General features: G+C 35.6%; 1 protein-coding gene across 4 annotated transcripts in view; it reads left to right on the plus strand.

The window, feature by feature from the left end:
• Positions 1-17704, plus strand: part of DNAH10 (dynein axonemal heavy chain 10) — a 53609-nt gene that overhangs the window by 2237 nt on the left and 33668 nt on the right. For 3 of the 4 annotated variants that reach the window (XM_090120905.1, XM_031592657.2, XM_031592659.2), the window contains 25 exons: positions 736-841; positions 1391-1506; positions 1883-1988; positions 2700-2857; positions 3563-3793; positions 3997-4187; positions 4651-4849; positions 5602-5796; positions 6370-6540; positions 7291-7467; positions 7811-7984; positions 8597-8766; positions 9433-9584; positions 9978-10142; positions 11065-11269; positions 12013-12169; positions 13368-13844; positions 14316-14474; positions 15028-15144; positions 15228-15330; positions 15578-15756; positions 16331-16542; positions 16642-16798; positions 17202-17435; positions 17535-17657. In XM_090120905.1, coding sequence (XP_089977031.1) covers positions 736-841; positions 1391-1506; positions 1883-1988; positions 2700-2857; positions 3563-3793; positions 3997-4187; positions 4651-4849; positions 5602-5796; positions 6370-6540; positions 7291-7467; positions 7811-7984; positions 8597-8766; positions 9433-9584; positions 9978-10142; positions 11065-11269; positions 12013-12169; positions 13368-13844; positions 14316-14474; positions 15028-15144; positions 15228-15330; positions 15578-15756; positions 16331-16542; positions 16642-16798; positions 17202-17435; positions 17535-17657 — 4434 coding nt within the window. The remainder of the gene's footprint in view (positions 1-735; positions 842-1390; positions 1507-1882; positions 1989-2699; positions 2858-3562; positions 3794-3996; positions 4188-4650; positions 4850-5601; positions 5797-6369; positions 6541-7290; positions 7468-7810; positions 7985-8596; positions 8767-9432; positions 9585-9977; positions 10143-11064; positions 11270-12012; positions 12170-13367; positions 13845-14315; positions 14475-15027; positions 15145-15227; positions 15331-15577; positions 15757-16330; positions 16543-16641; positions 16799-17201; positions 17436-17534; positions 17658-17704) is intronic. The other variant, XM_031592658.2, reaches the window with a different exon arrangement.

The raw sequence follows: 17704 nt of genomic DNA on the forward strand, positions 1-17704 counted from the left end.
TTTTGGGGTATGAAGATACTAGCTTTCTGGTGTAAATGTTCCAGTAAAGTTATAAACTGCAGTGCAGACCAAGTACTTAAGAGTGGAATGGAACATTTTACTATGAAACAATTTTCATTTGAAAGCATTGTCCTGTGATGTCTGCCACAGCCTCTGAAATTGACAAGACATTAAAAAGATAATCTACTGGCTAAAACAAGGTGTTTTTAGTGAGGAAATAAAGTAGTGAGTTACTCAGGTACCATATTAGCTATTCCCAGAGTTCCAGTTCCAGTTGCTGCAAAATAAAGACACTGTAGGAGGAACATGCAGGGGACAGTGAACAAATGCTTTTGTACCTCAAGGCTTTTACCTCACTAGGCAGTTGAGGTGGAGTTTTGGGTATCTACTAAATTAGTTTATGATTGAATTGCAGTGGAAGGAGATAAAATGCTTGCACATTCTCAGACAGGCACTATGGGGGGCATTTAAGTGTGTTCCAGTTTCTTGTATTTCAGGCCCAAATGCGCTTGGTCCTATTGGTCTGGAAATTAGCATTGAGAAAGCTGATTGAGAAGCCACTTATTTTAACGTTTTATTTTTTATGCCAGTCATTTACCTAGACAGCAATATGAAAGTATTGAAGTTAAACTAATGATTCTATCCCTTTGCTCACAGAAGGAAAAAAAAATTGTTGCTGTTAAGAAACGCGTCAGCAAATAGCAAATCATTCTTCCTTTATATTCTCTATTTCAGATAACAGAACAGAAAACTGACGAGGTGTATTTCTATGTGGCTCTTGATGAAATTCCTGAAGAATTTGTATCAGATGCTACTGTATATTTTTTAAGAAACACCAAAGGTATTTGTCCTGAATAACTGAAGTTCAGCATTTCCAGTCTTTGCATTAATCACAGAACCACTTAGGTCAGGATTATCAGATCCAACCATCCATCTGACCTGCTGAGTCCTGTCACTAAACCATGTCCACCTGTATCTTAAACACCTCTGGGGATGGTGACTATGGTTTTTGGATTTTCTAGAAATGGGAAATGTGAGAAAAAAAAAGTAAATGATGATAATGTTATTTAGCTGTTTTATGCCAATTCTGTAGAATATTTTCCTGGTCTGTCTACGGAAGTTTAAATCACGGCCGCTGTTTGGTTTGAACAAAAAAACATTTATACGCTGTAAGGCTGGGTTAGAGTCGTTTTTCTACCTTTTTTGAAAAGCCATCTACAATATTAAACACAGCAGTAGTTTTGAAAGTGGCTTGCACAAAACCTAGTTTATTACAAAGACATTTCGTCTTGCTGGAATTTAGTATGAGTAAGAATTTATGCAATTGTTTTAATAATTACTTTTTGTACCAAATAATTAGATCTGTGCTGATTCTTTGTATGCTGTTTAGAAGCAGTTACTGAACCTAATGACCTAACTGAAGCTGATGTGGTTCTTCCTGAAGTGATTGAGTTTGGTTTACTGACTGATGATGCTCTTTCGATGCTAAATAATATCTTCCCAAAGGTAAATGTGTTACAGCTTTTATATATGGAGTGTTAAGTGTTTCTGTGAGTGATTTGCCTGCTTAGCATTCTGCTGACTACATGGACTAAGTGTATGAAATACTAATATTTCATGAATGACCTTCATATTCCAAAATGAAGTTTATGCTAATACTTAGAAAATTTGGGGAAACAAAATATCACAGAAGTATGTGGAGACGGTCATTATTTAACTGAATTGTCTGGGCCTATCTAAGAAACATTTAAGAATGTGATATTAAGTATTTTTATTTTTATGCTGATAGACTTTTGTAAAAATATCTAAATGTAGACCATCTAATCTATGGTACGTGTCTGAATTATAGAAATTTTTGCCTGTTGTCTCCTCTGATCTGCAGCAGGCTGGAGAAGTTTCCTTTGCAGAAAAGGAAGTGATAAGGAATGATCAAGTGAACATGCAAAAATTCTTAAGCACTTCTCATCCAACTTTACAGCAAACTGAAGGCAAGTATTTTATCTATGCTAGTGCTGTGTTGTTCAGACTGCAAGACAAAATAGGTTCACCTAGGGATGGCTTTGCTTGGAATAACAAATACAAATAACAAATAACAAATAACAAAAGTTTCTGGGGAAGCTGCAGATCTGACCAAAGTTTCTCTTGCTGGTAACAGTAGTATTTTACTGCTCTGAAGCATAGCAGTCACTATGGGGAAACTGACTAATTCCATGACATTCTTTCACTCTGGAGTAAGAATAGGAGAGAAAGTCAGCATGCCTGAATTTCTTCCCACTGCTCAGAAGACTCTGGCCATTGCTGGATACAGAAAGTGGTAGACCAAATGAGGCTTTCACATGTGGTTTAGCATCTCCTCTCTGACATGGGTTAGTGTACCTGCCATTGAGGAAAATTTAATGGTGTATACTAGGAAAACTAATAATTTTATTCAGCAAAGCCCTAATCCTAATTCTTAATAGTTAGTTAATGGATTGAGGGTTGAAAGCTCGGAGCTTTTAAGTTATTTCTATGAATATATCTTAATATTGTGTTAAATACAGAGCAACTGATGCCTTTTGCCATACTGCCAAACAGGCAGAAAGCAGGTGGTAAGCTGCCTATACTTAAGTAGCTAATAAAAAGGAAGCCATTTAGTGATGTTACTTTAACGATGCTGGTGGAACAAGACAGTTAATTTTAAGTGCCTTTGCTCCTGACAGAAGAGATTAAACTGGGCATGCCAGCTGTAAATCTAGATGGAGAAGTGAGTGTTCTCGCTGCAGTTCCAGAAGTGGTTGAAGTTCTTGAAAGTTGTGCAATGACCTGGCAAAAAGTAATATCCACAGCTCTAGAGGAACAACTGAAAAAGATTCCACAGGTAATGTCTCCATTAAACCAAGCTTATTTACTCCCAGAAACTCCACAAGAGTCTCTCTGAATGACTTGTGCTCTGTTTTAATGTCTTTGTGTTTGATTGTTGGCAAGACTATTTACTAATTGAATAAAAGTAGAACAAAGGTAGTGAGGACATATGACTCTGGGAAGCAGAAAATAAAGCAATTCTCTGTAAATCCTGTCCACCTAGGAAACTGTGGAAAGCCAATGCACTTTTGTTAGTTGCGTTCTTACTTCTAAAACCAGTGATATAGCCATGAAATATTAAAAAATACAACGATTAAAGTGTATATATACATATATATGAAACTATATTTTCTCTTGAAAAGTCATCTTTCAAACAAAACAAAATCCAATTGTAAGGTTCTGATTCTGCAAACAGTTACACATATACAGTTATACAATTAAATATGAGATATGTCTACGAAGTTATTTGTGCATATATCTTTGCAAGCATGGCATCTTCAAATCCAGCTCCAGGGTACACTCCGCGTGAGCAGTTCTTCTCTGCTTGTGTAAAACTTATGATTTCAGAGTTTATTCTGTCTTTTTTTCATGGTTGAATCACATCTGAGTTTTCTCAGTGTACAGCAGATTGAAAAAAAGAACAAATGTAAAACTGTTTATAGGATCTCACCCTTGTGTAAAGGTAATTTAGAATTTTTATTTTACTCCACCTCACTTGTAGGGTAATGGTCCACTTGCAGAAATTGACCTCTGGTGTGTAAGAAATGCTGTTTTAAGTGATCTTAATGAACAGACAAAGCTTCCAGAAGTGGAAAAAGTCTTGGCAATACTGCAGGAGGCTGAGTCTGAGTGTGTCAGAGATTTACATGTAATCATCAATGACCTCAGAGAACATTGTGTGGAAGCTCTTGATAATGTTGGATTTCTTTCAACTCTGGAACACCATTTGAAGGTATGTGATCTTAAGAAAACTCTTTGCAGATCTGCACATCTTTAACCATCTCTGTAATTTAGTCACCAGGATGTTTCCTTGACTGAGTTATTCATTTACTAACGTGATGGATTTTCTTCTTAACTGTAGAATAAATATTGGTTTATAAAATGTGTATCTGTATTTTCATGACAACTTATTCACAGTACTTATATATTTAATAGAATTTAACACATGGCACTGGATTTAATGTTGTCTTGGATACAATTCCTTCACTGATGAATGCCCTGAGAATGGTATGGATTATCTCACGCCATTACAACACAGATGAAAGGATGGTACCCCTCATGGAAAGAATTGCATGGGAAATTTCAAACCGAGTGTGCAAAGTTGTGGATTTACATACACTATTTAAGTAAGTACTGGATTCCTGCCTAACTGGTCTGTATTTATTAAAAGCTTTACTTGTTTTATGGAAAGTGTAGTTGATAACACTTGCATCAAATATGCTTCAGTGTTTATCTCGAGTTCTATTAGAAGGTCAATTAAAAGTCAATTTATGTTGTTGTTTTCATAAATTGCCAAACCGGTCCTGAAGAAACAGGTGTTTGTCCTCTTTTCTCTTGGAAGGATGTAAATCAATAAACACCCTGCAATTACTGTGGTACAGAAGTGGCATAAATATAATTAAAATCAGTCTAGAAATAATACCTCCTTCCAAAATCAGTCCCACTGAAAATTAAGATATAACAGTTGAAAGTTTAATTTAGATCTAATTAGAAGCTGCTAAACCAGAGTATATTAATCAGTTGAGATATCATTTAATACCTATAATCTTTTTATCTGTAGTATATTAACTCTTTTGATTTAATTAATAGAGAAGATAGAGCTGCTGCGAAAAAGAAAATAGCAGAGGCCAAAAGTACTCTTGAACAGTGGAAGAAATCTTATTTGACTGTTCGTGCCCAGATTGAAGCATCAGGAAGAGAGCAACACTGGGAATTTGACCAAAAACTTTTATTTGAAAAAACAGATTATATGACTTCAGTCTGTCAAGATCTGTATGATATTTTACAGGTAGTTGTATAGAAAATAATTATATAGTATGATTGTGTCATCAGTGTTTTCTTATGTAGAGGAGATTCTTTTGTTACTGTAGTTGTTGAAATGCTAATAGCCTTTAGCTGTTAGTTTTTTTCTGTGTGCGTTTAAGCTCGGGACCTGAGCAATGACTTTGATTTTAACAGTGATGCTCTCAATGCTGGAGATGAAATGACTTCACAAGTATTAGTTAAGGAAAAGTATTACTGTGTACAGTACTGCTGTTAGCATACAGGCTTGTAATAATTGTTTGACAGATTTGCAATTTTCATGGCTTGTGGTGTCATTTCAGATAGACTAGTCATTTAAGTATAACATAAAATTTGACTGTACATAAATCAGTGTAACAATTGCAAGATAATATACATGAACAGATGTTCTGTTTAGGCTCCTTAAGAGTAGGATAACTAGCACTATTTGTTGTCCATCAATGGTCAGGTGCTATGTAGACTGTGTATGTAAAAACCCTTGTGAAATAAAAAGTAATAATAGCTGAGTATTTTTTGTTTTGACAGCTGCAGTTTTAGGCCTCTAGGGCTGTTTTTCTTAAAGGTACTTATTGTGTTGTATAGGAGTATACAAAATGTAAATCCTAACAAGAATGGATCATTCTCTGGGGGATAGTTATTTTAAAAGGAAATAATAACAGAGAAGTGTGAAATGTCAGGAAAAGAAACCAACAACCCATTAAAAATAAAGGTTTTTAATTTGTTCTTCTGAATTAACAGGTCACTGAAGAGTTTTACAATGTATTTGGTTCTGAACTGAAAGCTGTCACAGGTGATCCAAAGCACGTTGATGATCTTCTAAGAAGAGTAGGTGAACTAACTAGACCAATGGAAGAACTGGCTTTTGACCCTTTTAGCCTTGAAAGTGCGCCTGATTGGAAATTAATTATGGAAGAATTTAAAGCAGAAGTTTCAGTAAGTATCACATATGGTGATTTGTTTCCCCCTTATTCCTTCCTATATAAAAATTCCTTCTAGAATGTCAATATTTTCATTTAAAGAAAATGTTTGATACATATATATATATATGAACAAATATGTAAATGAAAATGTGAGGTATTTAACCATTTTTTTAATGAGTACTTTATTTCCAAGTTCTTTCTGTTTATTGTTTCACTTTATCTTGCAAACTGATCAAACATGCTTTGTGTTCATTGGCAAAAATCACTACAGCATGATGGAGGGTTGGTGTGACCTCCCTGCACTCATACACTGCGTATCTTAATCACGTTCTGCAAAGAACTCAAACTCTTTCTGGATGCATTTATCCCTTTGTCCCTCAGATAATGAAAGGTCTTTCACAAATGAAAGATGTTACAATGTTTTTTGTGACTCCTATACCTGCCCAGCAGGTCATTTATAAGTCAAAAGAATAGTAAAAATATGCTTTACAACTGTTACAAAAAGGTATTTTCATTATGCCTTCCTTTCATGGTTTCATAAGATGAAGGTCTAAAGGACAGGATTTCTTGGCTGTTCTCCATTTAGATTATTGAAGAAGATGCCAAAAACTTTATTGACAAATCTTTTAAGACTCTTCGGTCAGCAGAAGCTGCATTTGACATGCTGTTGAACTTCAAAAACACCCGCTGTCATGAAACAATTAATAGGCAGCTGATGATGAAGTTCAATGACATATTGGACCAATACTGTAAAGAGGTATTTAATTTAGGATTTATTTATTTATATATGAAGTTCTTCATTGAAAATAATAAATCTGTATATCTCTCTATGTATCTCAACAAAAGTATGGTGTCATTTACCATCTGAAAGACTGGCAGGTTTTAAAAAATTAAGAATTGTTCCTGTTTTTGAACCTTTGTGCAAGATAGTGTAGTTTATTTGCTGAAATGATGTACATATCAGAATATGTGTAGCACAGTACGGGAAGTGAAGGATGTTTGTCTGTACTATGAGGCTTGTGGCTGTTCCTTTACCTTGTGAGCAGCAGTACAACAATAGTCCTTCCTGAGAAAAGCTATCTTTTAGCTTTCTGGTGCTGGACACAACTATATGGTATGACCAAAATGTGCCTGAGATTAATAGTGAAGGCAGAAATAATTTCTCAGTTCTGTGAAAATAACTTCTGTGAGGCATATACATTGGAAAGCCTTTGCTATCACAGCATTTATCTTGATACTTCCAAGGACACCAAGTTTCACAATGAAATGTAGTCTCACAAAGAACACAAAGACAACATAGCAGTTCCACGAGGTACAGAAAGGAAAACGTTCTCTGTAATGCAATTGATACAACAACAAAGAGATGAATGAGGAATAAAAAATCATTGTTTTTGTCCTGTTGCTGGAATTAGCTTCAGAGCTTGTGTTTTGTACCAAGCTAGATACTGACCATGGAACAGCAAGTAGAGAAATTATTCTTAACAGTGATTCTTTTATTCTCCTCTAGGTTGAAAATGTTAGACAAATCTTTGTTCAAAACCTCACGGATCCACCCTTGTTCAAGAATCATCCTCCACTGGCTGGAGCAATATACTGGTCCCGATCACTTTTCTATCGCATCAAACACACTATTGTTCGATTTCGGGAAGTAGAGGGGTTGCTTGCTAGTGAACGTGGAAAAGAAGTATGTTGGTTTCTTTGCTGTTTAATGAAAGAAGAAATAATTTCCTCTTGCCTTTCTTCTAGGGATGTGAAAATGCTCTTATGTGAATGAAGTTCGAAGAATGTGTTTGCCTGTAGTGATCCATGTTACGCACGAAAATTTGAGTGGAAACCTTTCCACTGTTTCTCAGAGAGATAGTGACAGAATCAATGACAGAACTCAAAAACCTAAATTCTTCATTGTCTGCATTAATTACAAGGCATTACTTGCTCCCTCATTTAATAGATTGGAAACAAATCGTATTAAGTCAGGATAGTGAAACATTTTTCTTGATCTTTAAGATGATAAGAGTTTTCCTTTCTAGGTAAAGCAAATATATCTTAAAGTGGCGAGGCGGATGAAAGAGTATGAAGATCAGAAATATAATCAGTGGAGAGATGAGACAGAAAAGATGCTCCCACTGCTATTGGAAAAAACTCTGCTGATAGTCATTACTGGTGGGTCAGCAACCCATGTTGGTCTAGAGACTTTTGATCAGGTAAGAGATAAGAAGATAATATACTAGGCTTCTCTGCGAGAAAGAATTGAAATCTATCTGATGGTCAGTGGGATTTGTCTAAGAGTGATGTTTTAAAGAGGAATGCTGTTTTTTAAAGGAAAATTTTAAAAGGTCTGAACTCAGTGTTTTCTGGAGATCCTTCATAGGACTTCAGTTGCTGAATGTCCTGGCTGGTCGATGCATGAATGTTGTTTCTATCTATTTTCTCCTGTACTGTATTTCCTATTAATCCTAGGTAATTGGTGCAATATTTTGGGGACATTACAACAAAACTTGGGACTGAAGTTAGGAAGTGGTTGATTCCCAGCATAGACTATTCAGAGCCCCGTTTAATTAATCTTTCATTTGACTGTGAGCTTTTTACTTGGATTTCTGGATAACTGATAGCAGCACTACACAAAAAGGTTTTTGAAAACAGAATGCTGAGATGGCAATCAAATATTAAAGGCATTTTCACCAGCTCTGAGTGTCAGCCATACTGTCTGACTTTTACCTACCATCTTATCAAATGTCCCCAAAAGTTAACATTTTCCTTGCATTGGAACTGTCTGGTGTTGTTTTTCTGATTTCTGCTGCTTTCTTGTGTTGCAGACCTCAATAACAGAAGAGCCTGTCACCACAGAGAAAAGTGTCCAATTCCTAGTGAATTTTTCTCCCAGACTCCAAGAGATTATCACTGAAACAAAGTACATGGAACAACTGGGGTTTCCAGTCCCAGAAATAGCAAGAAATGTGGCACTACAGGAAGACAGATATCGTAGGTAAGGCTGTAACTGCTTGCATACACACTTGCATCAATGTTTTGAGTGATTTCACTGCAGAGTGTGCCCTGAGTCCTCAAATTTTGGGAATAGGAGAGCTCTTACTGACTTTTTTGAAGTACAGAATTGCTAATGGCAGTGGCACACTTACAGGCTGTCCTCTGGTGCTGTCTACATCCTTCACCCTGTAAGGCTGTTTTACAAATGTATATGAGAAAAAAATCTGAATGAAAAACAAAGCAAGTAAGTAGGTTGTTTTTGTTTGTTTATTTTTGCCATGAATTGCTAATCTAATGTAAATTTCAGTTAACGTTTGAACTTGCTGCTGCTTTCTTGTGGCATTGAATAAGTAATTTTTGCCCAAATTATCACAGACGTTTAGGCACATAAAAATGCCAAGAAGAGTCCTAACTGGACTTCAAAATTCATTTACTTTATTTCTTTGTGTGCTTCAGTCTGAGGCTGTCTTTGTTGGACCAGGAGAGGTTGGTCTAGCTGCTGGGATCATGTCGGATTTTTCTTTTGTTTTTGATAGGAAGTGAATTGCATACATGATCAGTACATATTCCATAGTTCCTGCAGATTTTTATTTATGTTCAGAATGTTGTTTCCAGTGTACAATTTTTATATATTTTTGTTGCTGTTAATGTGTTTTACACTTACTAGGTATGCAGATGGATTAAAACACATGCTGGATGACTATCACAATGTAGTAGGAACATTGAATGAAGCAGAAACCAAACTTCTTGATGACCGTATTCAGGAACTCTGGAAAGTATTCAAACTAGGGCAAAGAAGACTCAACTGGAACTCCTTAGGTAATAGTGAATCTATTTAAAAATGGCCTTAGATACTGATTTTCAGTTTTAAAAGTCTCTTCAATTTTACACTCTATTTGATATGGCAGAGGAAATCAATATATTCCTAAATAGTACATGCTATTGCCATGGTTCAATAATACGTTAAGCAGGGTCTGATCCAGGAGGATATTTCTTATGTTTTCATTAAATATAAAACATTAAGTGGAAATGGATGTAGATTCTTAAGTCTGGAAGGGATCTGGATGAAGGATTAGATGTGAAAACATTTATTCTATCTGCAGAGTATTATTTTTATTTCTGACACATCTGGTTGTGATAATTTTGATTGTTGAAACATTGATGAAAGTTTTGGTAAAAGAAAGAAAGCAAATGATTATGATTTATTTCAAGGTATTGCTGACTTTATTGTCCGATGTAAGCAAGCCATCAAGAAGTTTGAATTCCTCGTCCAGCAGATTCATGAGAATTCTGCAGACATAAACAACAACCTTCTGCAAATAGGATCAACAAATCTTTTTAAATTTCCACTTTCAAAAAGTGCTGATGTGCTTCCCAGTAAGTCTACATACTCTCATTTCTGAGCTCTGTGATGTTTTACTTTGTTCTATCTGCATTTTTTAGTTGCTAAGATAAAACCATATAACAGTTCCAGGAGTAGTTACAGCTAGTTACATGGTGTAATGTAACACAGGAAGCACAAGCAGAGCTTCAGTAGCCTAAAGCTGACAGCGTTGATGAGAAAAACTTAGGGATAATTATGTAAATAGATCAGTATTTACTTGCATTTGATGACTTTCCTCCTAGTTTCCCCTTTATTTCCTCTTCCTTGTATGCAGTAGTGTGATCTTAGAGCTCAAACTGCTTTGAGTGCCAGCTCAACTGAGCTCTTTTCCTCAAGGGGAAATTGCAGTGAGCTGATTGTCTCCCATGCATCCCCATCACTCCAATGACAGACTATGAATGATGAACTAAGACTCTTCAGCAGGATCTGACAGGACAAGGAGAAATGGTTTCAAACTAAAAAGCTGAGATTTAGATGAGATATAAGAAAAAAGCTGTTTATAATAAGGGTTGTGAAGCCCTGAAAGAGGTTGCCCAGAGTTGTGGTGGATGCCGTGGAGATGTTCAGGGTCAGGCTGGAGCAGGCTCTGAGCACCTGACTGAGTAGTAGATGTCCCTGTACATTGCAGAGGAGCTGGACTAAGTGACCTCTAAAGGACCTTTCCAACTCAGATGATTCTGTGATTTCTGAGTCTTATGGAGGTTACTTTCACATCTATTAGTTGCTATTGAATAATTGAACCTGTATAAAATAGGAGACTGAAAAATTAATAAATTAATGTTATTAAATGAAGATATTTTATTAGTATACAAGACCAATTTCATGTTCACAAATAAAGCCCAGCTAATGATTCCACTGTTGAAGACTGTTAAGTCTTTTGCAGTTGTTAACATTATTTTTTGTAATATTTTGCAGATGTGAAAGAATTTTTTGAGTATGTTAAGTGTGAAAGAGCAAAAGATATAGATCACATGGTTAGAATGTATACTGCTATTCCACAACTGTTAGCACAGCTGGAAGGACTTGTCAATATGAAGAGTGGCAAATCTTCAAAATTGGCTTCTTATTATGCATATTGGGAAAATAGGATTTATCAGATGCTGATACAGTTAATTCTGAAGTAAGTTAATTCAGTGCATTTTCAGACTTTCATCCTTAGGTTTTTCTCAATCTATTATTGTAAATTCGTGTAATGATACTCTGTTTGGACACCTCAATGATTTGCAGTTTGAAACAGGCTTGTATTTGTACTGCTTCTGTGCAAAGACTGGAGAACTGCTAACAAGGTAGAGGAGAGACCTGAATTCAGAGAAAATGGGTATTGATGTTGTCAGCAGGGGAGAGAAATAATGTACATTTTCTGCAGGGTATGGAGTTGTGTATCTCCACTTTATTTCTAAAATCAAAACCTTATATTACTGAAGAATGCAGTTTTGTAAATTTGCTGTCTGGCTGCCCAGTTGCATCCCTGTAAAACAGGGACCAGCAATATGAGAACAATGGTTTGTTGGATTATGCTTTACCCGGAGCAAAGGAGGTTCCTCTAGCAAAATATTATAAAGGCTTTTTACAGTATCTCTCCCTCTCGTGATCCATATCTTTAAACTGTAGTCTTAGGATCCTTTTGCACTGAGATATCCCCATTCATTCCTGTCAGTAAATTATTTTAGTTAGCAAAGGTTTTGCATTACGTCAGTCTTAGTGAGACAATTTTGCTCAGATACACATCAGTGTTTCCAGCTGAAATAATTGTTAACTGACTTCTGACAGATATGCTCACACATCTAAATGCATACCTCATAATTGCAGTCTCTCGTGGGCAGCTTATTGCTATCTTTGACACAATTTTTTTTCCTCTCCTAGGAATTTGCAAGCTTTTAATACAGCTGTTCTTGCAAATGTGCCGCTGTTCCAAATAGAAGCTGTTTTGTCTCCTCCAAAGATAATCTTGCAACCCAATGCCAGTGAAATTGACCAAATGACAGTACAATGTATCCGAGAGTGTGTTGAGGTCACAAAGGTGATTTTTGATTAAGATTTACTTGTTGCCATATTTTGCTTGTGATTATGCTGAATTAATCTCACTTTATGTTTGGGCAAGAGTTAATGTCAAAGGGAAGATTCATAATGATTTAGTGTAAAATAAAGATACCCAGTACATTGTTCTAATTTTACACACCGTCCTAATTTTGCAAACTGATAACACAGGGAAGAAATCACATCATTTTCTATCCCTGTGAGGACATAATTTGGTTCTGTAAACCAGCATATATCTGAAGGAGATGCTTTTTACTGCTGATGTTGCTTTTTGGAGTACAAATATGCTGTCAGAGTGACAATATTACTCCATATTAAAAATCTCCATATTTACAGTTCTCCATAGAAAGTACAAAAAAAACCCCAAAAAACCCAAAACAAACAAACAAAACAACCAAAAACAAACCCACAAAAAAACCCCAAACAAACAAAATAAAAAACAGAAATGTTACGAGAAGAACATCTGGGACACCGGTTAACAGCAGATGAATCATTTAGCTTTCTCACAAAGATATCACAATATCTTATTGTATGAATATGATCATACTGAAATATTATTCAGAAAAGAAGCCAAATGTTGTGACTGCAATTCTGTGTGCCCTGTTGGTGGAGATATTATTCTGAAGGTTATATGAAATGCATAAATTTAGATCAAATGTGCTTCCTAGGCTTAGATTTGCTGTTCTGCTGGACTGTTTTTGTACAGCCTGTTCAACCTAATGCCTGTTTCCCTCTGCTGTGCTATATTGTCACTCAGTGAAGATCTAAAAAAAATAGACTAAATAATGCATGGAAAGATTTGATTAGGATGAAATTAACTCTTCTCTCAACTGTTTGGGAAAATATAACCCAGGGGTATACAACCTTTTGGCTTGGCATGGCTGCTCTGAGTGAAGAGGAATAGTCTTGGGCCACATAGAAAATGTATGATATAATTAATGTATATAAGTAAAAAAATTTCTCCTATTTTTTAATATTCTTTATTAAAACATAGAAAAAGAGGGCAACAAAAACTAGCAGGTTGAACGTGTATGAAATAACTTCATGCTGTCAGAATAACAGTTGATTCAAGAAATCATCCACATTACTTTGTACATAGTCTCCTAAATAACGATGAATTATTTGACTGATGTGACCATCTACAAGGTAATTACTTTTCAAACTTGTCTTGAAAACTCTAGCATTTTGTGCGGTGGATGCATGGCACATGCATTGAATGCCCTCCTCAGCGTGTTACAGATGATGAAATTGTCACATTCAGCTTTTACAGTGATATCTCTCAGAACCCTCTGATAACTGAGCAGGCTGCTCTCATCACTCAGAATGTCCACAGAGTCCTGACTTCTCTCAGCACGTATTTGAACCATTGGGAGAGATATTGTTTTCTGTGGACAGTGAACAAAGACATGGCCATAAAGAAGTTTGCTGCTGAAAAGCCTTCCTATGTCACCTTCGATGAAAAGTTGCATTTCTATATGAAGATAGCTCAAGAAATCACTCAACAACCCTTGATAAAAGATGAACAATTTATCAGGCTTTGTCTGAGTACTTTAGTTTCTGTAGTGGAGGATAAAGCTAAAGACTGGATGATTTCCCTTGGAAAGTTGCTTAATGAGTTTGCAAGAAAAGAACTCTTCAGTCTTCAGGAGGAGATTGAGGTAGGAGTTTTCTGTTCTTGTTGTCTGATACAGCTTTCATTGATTAGTAGATGACCATTCAAACCACTCTGAATTAGTTTGAGTGATGTGCTTTAATATACCATACATATAGAGATGAGCTGTCACTGCATAGCTAGGAAACAAGAGAGAACAGTAATATGCAAAAAAAGAGGATTTCTCATTCCTGTGTTTGTGAATGGTTCATGTAAGTAATTCTGAAATTCCTTTTAAACCACCCTTCACAATTTCAAAACAAAATTGTTTTCAAAACAATTTCAAAAACAAAAACATTTATGTTTTTATGGTATTAACTTTTTGTTGATTTAGAAATTTTTTTTTGTATTATGTTTATCATCACATAAACTAAAAATGAAAGTCAGCATGTCATTTACTTGCGTTTTGTGTTTCTGTAAGAATTGGCTAATTACTTTCCCACTGTTGCCTCTGGAAATTATTCTTTTATTCTTACAGACATTATCAGAGAATCTTAAGACACCTCCTGACTCCTTGGAAGAGCTGAAAATTGTCCTCAGTACAATTACAGCTATCAGAGGCATGTCGCTTACGGTGGAACTGAAATATTTGGACATCTGGGAGAGATACCGAACTCTTGCAATGTATGATATTCAAGTAGGTGGATGTTATGTCTTGTCTCAGAAAACATTTCAGATTTGAGCTATGCTCACAAATGCTTCCCATGTGAATGAATAATTGTTTTCCTATTAAGACATTTCAAGAATCAAGCATTGTTGAGGTTAGAATCGATATCTGAAGATTGTCTAATGCAACCTCCGTTCTTGAAGCAGTAGCTCCATTTTAAATGGCCATATTGCATATGTTTAAATCTGATTCATAGAATCATCTAGCTTGGCTTTCAAGGTCATCAAGTCCAATCGCTAACCTAACAAACCCTTATTGATGTCTGTTGGTGCCACCTTCACACATCTGTTATATACCTTGAGAGATGGGAACTCCATCACTTCCCTGGGCAAGCAGTTCCAATGCCTAAGCACTCTCTATGTGAAATAATTCTTCCTAATGTCCAATCTAAACCTCCTGTGGTGCAACTTGAAATTAACTAACTTCAGTGCTGTTTCCATCTTTTGCATATTTATAATGGACATCTTTCTCACTTTCCTGTGTGTATTTATTGCTTGTGAGAGATATTACTGTTTCGTTTTAGGTGGCTAAAGAAGAGCAAGAGATGGCTGACAAGATTAAGGAAAAGTGGGAGACTCTCTTCTTTGAAGCATCAGAAGTTGATCACAACCTTGGAGGCATAAAAAGAACGTTCACAGAGGTAGTATTTGTAATTAAATTGACAAAAAAGAAAAAAAAAAAAAGAAATGGAAAGGAAAACAATTTAAACTCTGTTCTCTTTAGATTACAAAGCAACAGATTGAGGACTACACTACAAAGGTAGCAGATTTCTTCTGTAAATTCATGGCTGAGGGACCTGGTGCTGTTGGAGAAGATCTTGATAAAGGTAAATTAAGTGTGTAAAGTGATGTCTTAACAATATTGGTTTTTGGAAAATTCATCAAATTTTATGTAAAACAAGAAAATTGTATTTTCCTTAACATACAAACTGACAAGTGTCTAAAAGTAAACTAAAAGTGTCAATATGACACTTTTAGTACTGTAATTTCTACTGACTATGTGCAAATGCTGTCTTATTCATTCCCCATAATGCATTGGATTGTTTATCTAGAAAAATGTCTGTCCTTTTCCAGGACTGGAACTTATGGCCATTTTTGAAAAAGAAATGGAAAAACTGGAAGAAATTCATCAGGAACTGGGCAGTGTTGAGAAACTTTTTGACTTGCCAGCTAAAGTGTATCCTGACTTAATAAAAATGCAGAATGATATGAAAGGTCTAAAGCAAGTCTATGAAATTTATGAATTACAGAAGGTAAGTGTATGCACGCTCATATCCAGGCACATACTACATGCAAAGGTGGAAAATAGAAGAGCTTGCATTGTCTTTTAGTTACTGTGAACTCTGTTCCTTTGCATGAAATCAACTGACCTGTAATTTACCATCATGATGTCAATTTAATGATGTTAATAGAGGAGAACAGAATGTCTCCATAGTAAACCAAACACATACATTTATCAGGAACAGCCACTCATTCCTCAGAAATTATTGGATGGTCTTATATTGTACATGTCTCCTGATTATTTCAGTGGGACAACTTTTGGATGGTGGATATCTCAGGCCTGGTCTTATAATTTTTAAGAAGTTCAGTTTTTTCAAGATTAAAATGCCCTGATCAGCCAGCAGCCAGACTGGTTGTGAAGTATACTCTTAAGAATAATTTTCCTCTTCTTCGTGTTTACTTTTGATTTATTCATTATTTATTTTGGTTATGAATCTTGAATGTTAATGCAATCACATGTATATCCTGACTGTGGTGTCTAGATCCTGCTGTACCAGAAAATAAAGAGAAATACTTTTTTTTTCCTCCTGATAACCTTGTTCCCAGGCAGCTAAAGAGGAATGGTCTCGGACACTCTGGATAAACCTCAATGTGCAGTTTCTTCAGGAAGGAATTGAAGGATTTCTTAAAGCTTTTCGAAAGTTGCCCAAACAAGTCCGCAGTATGCCAGCAGCCTGTCACTTGGAAACAAAATTGAAGGCATTTAGAGACTCCATTCCATTGTTGCTTGATTTGAAAAATGAAGCTTTAAGAGAAAGGTTTGCTTTTATTTATTTAAATAATGCAAACAAATGCAAAACATTTATTTTCATTTTACTGTATTGTGGTACAGTTATTGATGCATCAATTTTATACAGGCATTGGCAAGACCTTATGGAGAGAACAGGCACAAGATTTGAAATGACAACTGAAGCATTTACTTTGGAGAATATGTTTGCTATGGAACTTCACAGGCACTCAGATATTATCAATGAAATAGTTGGAACAGCTGTTAAGGAGCTTAGTGTTGAGAAGGTAACTAAAAAATCATAATAAAACTAAACACACATAGATGACAACAGTTTTTTAAATGTGAGATCTTGAGTGGCATGACAGTAAGTTCTGCTATCTTCAGGGAGGTGCTGTAATGTAAATAAATCAATAGCTCTGTTAATAAGCTACAACACAAGCACAAAATCCTACCTGTCATGGCTTTCACAGCAGTAAATGGATTTTGCTATCACATAAGCAAGTTTGGTCTATGAAAAACGGAATTCATTTGGTTTTAATCATGATGTTTTGAAATAAACCTCTTTATAAACCAGTGCTGAAAATCTGTGCAAAAGTTTTGTTGAATTAATTGATTTCATTTTTATGCTACAATTACAGTTCTCTAGGTTTTGAAGACTGAAACACATCTTTTTATGTGCACATACAGGGTATGAAGGACATAGCAGAAACATGGGAACAGCTGAAATTTACTGTGCAAATATATTGCAAAGGCACTGAGAAGCGTGGCTTTATTCTGGGATCTGTAGATGAAATTTTAGAGATTCTTGATGACAACAGTGTCAATCTTCAGAGTATCTTGGGCAGTCGTTTTGTGGGTCCTTTCCTTTCAACTGTTCACCAGTTGGAAAAAACTCTGTCATTGATTGGTGAAGTAATTGAGGTACGGAAGAAAGTGTTGGGCTAAATTATTAACATTTATTTATAGTCAGGATTTTCTTTTCATTTTTTAAAATCTTTGATGATAATGTTTAACTCTTAGATCTGGATGGTGGTTCAGAGAAAATGGATGTACCTGGAGAGCATCTTTGTTGGCGGAGATATAAGATCACAGCTTTCAGAAGAAGCTGAAATATTTGACAGTGTAGACAGTATGTTTAAAAAGGCAAGTAACTGAATTGTACTGTGATTCTACAATGCTATACATGTACT

Source organism: Phasianus colchicus, chromosome 18 (genome assembly GCF_987193195.1).
Source record: "Phasianus colchicus chromosome 18, bPhaCol1.hap1.1, whole genome shotgun sequence".
NCBI classification, from domain to species: Eukaryota; Metazoa; Chordata; class Aves; order Galliformes; family Phasianidae; genus Phasianus; species Phasianus colchicus.